Source organism: Haliotis rubra, unplaced genomic scaffold, assembly GCF_003918875.1.
Source record: "Haliotis rubra isolate DU_JTF1 unplaced genomic scaffold, ASM391887v1 Scf863, whole genome shotgun sequence".
Lineage (NCBI taxonomy): Eukaryota > Metazoa > Mollusca > Gastropoda > Lepetellida > Haliotidae > Haliotis > Haliotis rubra.
Genome location: NW_025767594.1, coordinates 150,049 through 158,334, shown reverse-complemented (window position 1 = coordinate 158,334; position 8,286 = coordinate 150,049). Strand labels below are relative to the sequence as shown.

Here is an 8,286-nt window from a genome sequence, read left to right as displayed (position 1 = left end):
GTAGTGTGAGTGAGTGAGTGAGTGAGTTATTATTAAACGTCACATCGGCAATATTTCAGCCATATCGTGACGAGAACATTTGACATTGAAATAGAATATACATGTATATAGATATTATAAAAACCTGCCGACGAAGGACAGTAAAACAACTAGAATATCAGATATATATATGTAAAACTAGTAATTAAATCTAAAACATGTTAACTATAGGGGACAACACAATATAAAAATAGGCAATAGATCACCAACAACTGAAGGTATATCACCATACTAGGGTCCATGGGGACTTACAGTACCTTTGCTACCTGCATGGACCCTAGCTGGATTTACATCATCCCTTCAGCAGCAGCAAAAGGAGCATCTACGTTGTTTAACCGCAGTGAGTTCCACGGGAGACCAAATAAGCTGTGCAGGGCCGTGTAGGTCCAATCAGAGGTTCGACCTGATTTCTAGCTTTGCCAGCATCACTCCTGTGCTCGTCGGCAGGGGCAGCAGTAGTAGTTGCGGTGGTAGTAGTACGGCGTAACGAGCAAACACTGTAACAAGACTGACTGACTGAATTTGGTTTTACGCCGCTTTTAGCAATATTCCAGCAACATCCCGGCGGGGCACACCGGAAATGGGCTTCACAAATTGTACCCATGTGGGGATTCGAACCCGGGTCTTCGGCGTGACGAGCCAACGCTTTAACCACTGGGCTACCCCACCGCCCCTGTAACCACAAGACTATCCCACTGTCCCAGTTATATCCGTCTTAGTTATATCAGGGAGTCCATAATGTGAACGGGCACGATGCGACCAGAGATACCCATATGTACAGAGTTGTCTCCCGTAACTGTGACAGGATCCTCCTTGTGATACGTTTTACCTTACATGGATCAGGGCTTGGCTGAGAAGAATGACTATAAACACGACGATTGCTGTACATACTATGCTTTAATGCGTTCAAATGTACAGCTAACAAGCACCCTGGTGTGCGACCTTGACCGTGGCAGTTTCATCGGATCCGTGTGAAAACAAACAATCGTTTTTTTGTGATCGTAAGCATATTTGATGCAGCAGTATTGGGCGTTGACCAATGATTGGCATCCCTTAGGCCTTTTCAAAAAAAATGTGATTGTGGGTTCGGATCCTGTAGGTTCGGATCACAGATTCGATCTGGTGTCTAGGTTTGTCAGCACCAAACCTGAACTCGTGAGTTTGACCAAAGCTGTAAACGTCTAGGACCCGTTAACAAATTTTTAAAGGTCTTTCTTCCCACATCAAGTTCACACGCGTGCGCCGTGATGTTTTGATAGTACTGTTCCAAACAAACATATTGTGTAAAGCGTCCCATGATGTGGAGCTCGACTGTTGCTCAAAGTGGAGTAAAACAAGCAAAAAGAACATTGCAAGATTATCTGGGTGTTCTTGTTCAAATTGAAACACTGTTGACCTATAGGCCTATAAACAGAGGTTAAATTCATAGCAATAATAATATATAACATATATATGTTAACTTTTTTAAAATATACATTGTGCGTAGTTAACATCATAGTATTGATTTGATGATGAGTGCTCTCTGAACCCTGTGTTGTGTGTGGCAACGTGTAGGGTCACTGTAAAAACAGACTGGCCCCCGGCCTCTGTTATGTTGTCAGCCTGGTTTACTGGGTATTCTGCGCTGGCGCTACACTGCCTCCTCTGCTAGGAGGGAGCCGCCAGGAGACCAGGCCCCGATTTCTCGAAACAAACTTAAGTCTGTTTTCAGACTTAAGTCTGAGTTTTTTACTCAAATTTGAGAAAACTCAGCAAAATGCATTTCTCAAACAAAACTGAGTTCGATTTTGGACTCAAACTGAGTTGACAATTTGAGTTTGGTAGGGAGGTGACTTAAGTTTTTTTGGTGATCACAAAATGGCGCTGATAAATAGACGTAGACGCCGTAGCGTGAAACGTAAATCCACTTTGAGTAGATCATTAGTTGACAGACAGAACCCTCTCGAGGTTATGTCACAAGAGGAGCTCTTTCTGCGGTTCCGTTTCCGTGCTGAGAGTATTTTATTTATTGTTTCACTTGTTTGCGGGAAACTCGAACGGTGTTCAAACCGAAGCAACCCACTACCTGTCTTAACGCAAGTTCTAGTCACTCTGCGTTTCTTGGCCACTGGGTCTTTTTATTCATTAATCGCCGATACGTATGCGACCATCTCCACCTCATCTGTATTTCGGTCAGTCAGGGATGTATGCTCTTGTCTCATTGAACATCTCCGGCATTTCATACGTATGCCAAGCGGACAAGATGCCGACATGACCAAGAAACAGTTCTTTCAAATTGCAGGTGAGTGTATTTGATTGCTTTTACCTTCCTTTCGTAGCAAAGCTCATTCTAGGTCAAATAAAGGGGGGCTACTCTCAATCTTGTCATTTCTAGTTTCGATGAACCGATATGTAATCATGCATAAATGAAGAGACTCGTATTAAAAATTCCCGTAAGACCCACTGACATAACGATATTGCCAATGTCGGAAAAAATAAACTTTAGAGACATATCCCATACGATATGATAAAAATATATTTTTATAAACTTGAAAAGAACCAGAAATATTCCTTGATGTACTTTTAAAAAAACACCCAAAACTTAATGATACAATAATGTCTATATAATAATTGTATAATATATGAATTTATCAAAAAAATGTGAATTATGGAAAATGTACTTTTCAGGATTCCCCAATGTTCTGGGATGTGTGGATGGAACATTCATCCGTTTAATGGCACCATCTGAGAATGAAGCAGACTATTTGAACAGGAAAGGCTTTCATTCACTCAATGTTCAGGTAATATGTTTATGTTTACTAATCACCACTTTTCTCATGTACAATGCATGAAATTACTTTCAGCATTAAAAAAACCATATTTCATTAGCTATGCTGTTACCACCAAAATGTAGATTATCACCATATCACCATATCAATTCTTCTTAAGTCAAATTTGAATTTTGCCCTATTCCTCACCACATTGGTAGAATGTGTGAAGCTCAATTCTGTTGTCCCCTGCCATGATATTGCTCGAATATTGCTAAAAAGCGCTGGCATAAAACTAAACTCCGTCACTTTTATGCTCAAATGTAAATCCAAAACAGTCAAGACCAATGACCTACTGATTTCAAATAATAATTTGTTATATTAAGCTGACATAGTATTTCAATCACTTTTCAGATGATATGTGATGCGAGATACAAATTCATCAACTGTGTTGCAAAGTGGCCAGGGAGTGTCCATGATAGTCGCATCTTCAGAGACAGCAGAATCAGCATTATGTTTGAAAATGGTATAACTTCATAGAGCAACTGTAATAACATAACTTCCACTGTATAAACAAACAAAATACCAAATGACACTGTTTGAAGAACACAGTTTATTTAATAATTCTTGAAGAGTTTTTTTCAAACAAAATATTAATTGTGGTTCTGTTCTTCTTAATTAATAGTAGGTACATTTTATATATGAACATAGCTTTTTACTGAAGATGAGGTACAATATTAGGTACATCATATGAAGTAGTAAGGTGTCTGACTTGGGATGCCATGACACATTGATACATCAATGCATCGATACTTTTTCTAAGGCAATACAATTATCGATACATTGACAATTGTATTGATATTTATGTTTAAAAATATTGGTTTAAATATTATAAATATTTACATTTATCAATTGTATCATGTTTCTTGATGTTATGAGGGTTATAAAAGATTATATTTCATGCACATAGATGGGAAATTAGAACTTTTTATCTCTAAGAATCAAACATGTTGATCTTTTCATGGACAATTTTTCAACATTAATGTTCAAAATGTTACTAAATTTAAGCAATATTGCCGCGAAAATGGGTATTGTATTGTGTATTGAATCATGACATGGGTATCAGGTTACATATCGATTCATGAAACTTATGTATCATGACATCCCTATGTAAGACATCGTTTCCATTTACTTACTATATTTAACAAAAAGAAGACCTGTCAGACACTTGGTATGTTTTATATGATAAAATGGTAGAAGCTTAGTTATGTTTCCTAATAGTGTTGGGCATTGGTTAGAATCTCTTAACTGATGATTGGTTCATTACAACCAATCAATCATCGAAAATTTTTTGGTTAGCATCATTATTCAAATTTTCCTGGATACGTTTGTTGATGCACAAAAAATAGAGTAGAAAACGTGTAGTTCTTATACATTTTTTAACTAATTGCACAAAATGCATTTGCAAATGTCACATCTTAAAAGTATGACTTGTATGTTAGGAACATAATTTTTCTTGAGCTTTTATAATAAATTCAGTCATGACTTGAAACGAGCTGGAAGTGCTTATGAAATGTAACAGACACAACCAACCTTGTAAAAAAAATAATGTTAATGCAAACAAATGTTCCAAAATTGTTAATGTTCGATTATGAGAAAACATCGATTGCTTGGTCATTTAGTCATTGCGACCAATATTTGATTATTTCAATTACTCGGACCACCACTATTTTTACTTAATTTTATTCTTCCAGCTCTAAATACTAAGCTTTACTCTCAGTCTTACCTACAGTAATAATAACACTGCATGCTCACAACACTCTTTGCTCCAGCCCTCGGCCATTTCAATTTTTACACTGATAGGCTAAGCTGGCCACAGTTTAACTACAATGTTAAAGATTGTAAACTCACTTGCTCTCTCTTACTTCAGAAGGAAATATTAATAGCCGTAGAATATCTTTTTTTTATTTTCATATATTTCATGTTTGCAAATTTACATAGGAATGTCAACAGAACCATCCACACAGATTGTGATTTGTTATATGTTATAGGTACCTACAAGGGATTACTGTTGGGAGACTCAGGATATCCATGCAAGTCCTACTTGATGACACCATTCCTAACCACATCATCCCATGCTGAAGAGAAATATAACAGAAGTCACAGTAGAACCAGAGTTTTGATTGAGCAGAGTTTTGGAATTTTGAAAAGGAGATTTTCTTGTTTACATAGTGGATTAAGGACAACACCTCAAAATGCCTGCAAAATAGTAACTGCTTGTGTCATTCTACATAATATTGGCATTGATAGAAAAGATATAATAGATGTTGAACAGGTTGATATTGAGACCAATCAAAATGTCAGTGTCCATATAGCTGATGACTGGACTGGTAACAATGTTCGAAAACACTTGTGTCAGCAGTGTTTTAGTTAGATATTCCATTACAGCTTAAACAATATATCTCATGAGAACATTCTGTGTTTAACATATTTTGTCAAGTAATGAATAGAAATGTACATTATCAGAAAATAACTTAAGACAGATTATCTCCCTTGCTTAACAATTACGTGTCTGAATATTAGTCATTTTTTAGCAAGATAACTACATCAAAACATCATTCTATGCAGTAAAGAGAAAATTTCATCCATAAAGTTGTATGTTTCATTTTTGGCACCCCTAACAATTATTCTTCACTAATACGGTTCTGTTTTCTTAGTATTTCCATTTCTAATTTCAGCTTTTCCCGTTCTAATTTAATCAATGCTACCTTTGCCCTGAAAAATTCTGCTTCTTCTTTTAATTTAACAATTTCACATTTAAATTTGGATTCCTCTGCCTGTAGGGTTAGTATTTCCTGCTGTTGCAGCTTTAGCTTCTTTTTTGGCGGAAGATTGGAATTGTTAGTGGCATTTGCTGTTGCAGTTGTAGTTGTAGCTGTAGCTGTAGATGTAGTTGCAATAGGAGTAGCAGTAGTAGTAGTGGTAACAGTGGTTGATTTTGGAGTACCAGCGGTGATAGTTGGGATCTGCAGTATTCCGTCCTCCATGACAAGGAAATTTATTGCACTTTGAAGAACTGTAATATAAATAATTGTCAACAGTTATTATTGTAAAGAATTGCTATAGAATAACATATCAGTTATGCCAGATTATAATCATATAAATCACAATATAAATTTAGAAATGAGACAATAAGTCAAATATATATTTTTTTATGTAAATAGTCATCTGTTTCTCAGATAATACAGTAGTTATTGGGAGATGAATAGTCCCATTTTATTATTATTGCAATGTCTGATTGGTCAGTATGTCATGGTTAAAGAGACAATTATCTTTTAGTACATTAACATGTAATGGTACGATAAAAATGTGTCCCACATTTGACAGTTTATTTTAATGGATAAAGTATAAGAATGGTATATAAGTGTGGACAAACCATGCTCATTAGTATCAGTGAAGTCCATGGACACACTTGGTTCTTCCTCCGAAACACAAGGAATTACATCAAAATCTGAAAATACATTCATGAGGAAAGTGAAACAGTATTTTTGAATGCACTTATCTGAGGTGTGCTGTGCTATTCATTGTCAGCGTTATGGGCATACCTTATGTGGAGTTTGGAGCTACATATAAATGAACATTATTATTACTACTATTAATATTATGATTAAATGACATTTGCAGTAGGAAAATGTGATGAAGCTAAATTGCTAAATAAAGCATTGTTAATGTTTTATGTTTCCAAATAACACCTTGTTAATATACAAACTGGCTTATATTTTTACAGTTTTTTGTGCTGCTAAAGTATGAAAAAAACTTTGGTCAAGAAAGTGTTCTGTTCCAATAGTAACATTGCCTGGTCACATATATTCATATTTGAGGGAAAATTGCAGTTTTTAACTGTTGAATAATGTGAAATTAGGAACAATGTTTCTTCATGTAATATGTAGATTTAGTGATGTTTTTGTGTTATTTTCATACACTCTTTATGAATATTTTATGTGAATCAATGCAATTAAGAAATACAAATTATTGCTCTATTTTGATTTATGTGTTTATGTGTTGTTAAAACTACACAAAATGCAGCAAATACCACTTTCATAGCCCAAAGTCAGTTGAAATAAGTTATACCTTCAGTGTCTATGCCTCCTGCTAGACCACTCAGAGTTGCCCTTCCCCCCATAGTCTCCAGGATGGCAGCTTCTGGCATTGTTGGGGAAGCTGGTTTGGGCCCTCCTCCTGTTTTGGGTCGACGGATGGCATCATTCTTTTCTTTTGCTGAAAATATTTTGCAAGGTATTGATAAAGATATTAAATTTTAATCAGTTCGGTTTACATTACATATATAAAAAATATTTCTTACAGAATTAATTTGTGACATTAATGTCATTATAATCATCAAATAGGCTTGAAAATGTTTATTTAAATATCTAAGCAACTTCATAAAGAAAATGTATAATGATATACCTCTTTGCTTCAAGTTCGCATACTGTTTCTTCCCTTCCTCTACCGTCCGTTTAATTTGACTCGATTTCCTATTGTAAAAACAAACGTGAGACTGATTATACATGTATACACAGGGGCTTGTAACGCTAAAAACTGCCATCAAGGCATATACTATCACTGACGGGGTCTTAGTACTATATCACTGACGGGGTCTTAGTACTATATAAATAGTACTAAGACCCCGTCAGTGATAGTATATGCCTTGATGGCAGTTTTTAGCGTTACAAGCCCCTGTGGAGTGTGCATGTATATACATGTATTGTTGGCACGGTACTGCATGGTCACACCCACTCGTCGATTATCCGATACAACAGTCTGGATTCGTAAAAAAATATTTCATGCTTATGAATTTGGTACAACTACTTTTCACAGTAGATTTTTTACAAATCTATACTGTGGTATTATTTACCAGACAAAAAAAACACATTAGGAATAAGCACAAATCTGCAAAACTTTGAGTAACGTGACCCAATATTAACGTGGGCCAAAAGCTTGCAGTCATAATGTACGGGGCAGGTAACTCTAATTCGGCACTCTGCTGACCTAGTTTTTCACATTCAGTTTTTGCACAGGTGTCAGATACATCCATGCACGATTAAGTTTTTTATGGTTATATTTATCATATTCTTTTCATGGGAATTTAGTTACGGGTGCATTCAACGAAAAGTAACTTACGCATTTAGCGCCGCCATTGCCTCTTCCCATGCCTCTTCCTTCATCGCCGCCCCCCTCTTCCCTCCACACCCCCTAAATTTGCCGAACAACCGTTCCTCCCTCCTCCGCACCTCATCAACTAACGTAAGCCGCTCCTCCTCGGTCCAGTTCGGCCTACGTTTCGGTTCCATCCCGCTGGTAGTCATTCTCAACATTATTTGCCGTTTTCCTATCGGTAGACAACTTCGCTAGCAGACGACTTCTACCGTGTTTACATTAGAAACGGAAGTTGATTTCCGCGCCATGGCCGCTTCGACCACGTATAAAAAATAATCTCAGA

The 8,286-nt window shown here is 36.4% G+C and overlaps 2 protein-coding genes across 2 annotated transcripts; one reads left to right on the top strand and one right to left on the bottom strand.

Moving 5' to 3' along the window:
* Positions 1 to 1,968: 1,968 nt before the first annotated feature.
* On the top strand, positions 1,969 to 5,220 carry LOC124262999 (putative nuclease HARBI1). The gene is made up of 4 exons (XM_046697614.1): positions 1,969 to 2,320; positions 2,707 to 2,819; positions 3,201 to 3,312; positions 4,838 to 5,220. Exons 1-4 carry the CDS (start codon positions 1,990 to 1,992, stop codon positions 5,218 to 5,220), a joined length of 939 nt encoding a protein of 312 aa, XP_046553570.1. The 5' UTR covers positions 1,969 to 1,989.
* Positions 5,121 to 7,357, bottom strand: LOC124262994. The gene is made up of 4 exons (XM_046697613.1): positions 7,254 to 7,357; positions 6,918 to 7,064; positions 6,223 to 6,297; positions 5,121 to 5,862 (listed from the first exon to the last, which is right to left on the bottom strand). The coding sequence occupies exons 1-4, from the start codon at positions 7,354 to 7,356 to the stop codon at positions 5,471 to 5,473; spliced, it is 717 nt and encodes a 238-aa protein (XP_046553569.1). The 5' UTR covers position 7,357; the 3' UTR covers positions 5,121 to 5,470.
* Positions 7,358 to 8,286: the final 929 nt, after the last annotated feature.

What these genes read in the sequence shown, in the direction of transcription:
- LOC124262994 (XM_046697613.1), bottom strand. Translation starts at nt 7,356, where the DNA reads ATGTATAATCAGTCTCACGTTTGTTTTTACAATAGGAAATCGAGTCAA. An exon ending in AGGAGGCATAGACACTGAAG is followed by an intron (nt 6,298 to 6,917) that starts GTATAACTTATT and finishes ATGTATTTTCAG; the next exon opens with ATTTTGATGTAATTCCTTGT. An exon ending in CACTGATACTAATGAGCATG is followed by an intron (nt 5,863 to 6,222) that starts GTTTGTCCACAC and finishes TTTATATTACAG; the next exon opens with TTCTTCAAAGTGCAATAAAT.
- LOC124262999 (XM_046697614.1), top strand. Translation starts at nt 1,990, where the DNA reads ATGTCACAAGAGGAGCTCTTTCTGCGGTTCCGTTTCCGTGCTGAGAGT. An exon ending in ACAGTTCTTTCAAATTGCAG is followed by an intron (nt 2,321 to 2,706) that starts GTGAGTGTATTT and finishes TGTACTTTTCAG; the next exon opens with GATTCCCCAATGTTCTGGGA. An exon ending in CAGCATTATGTTTGAAAATG is followed by an intron (nt 3,313 to 4,837) that starts GTATAACTTCAT and finishes TATATGTTATAG; the next exon opens with GTACCTACAAGGGATTACTG.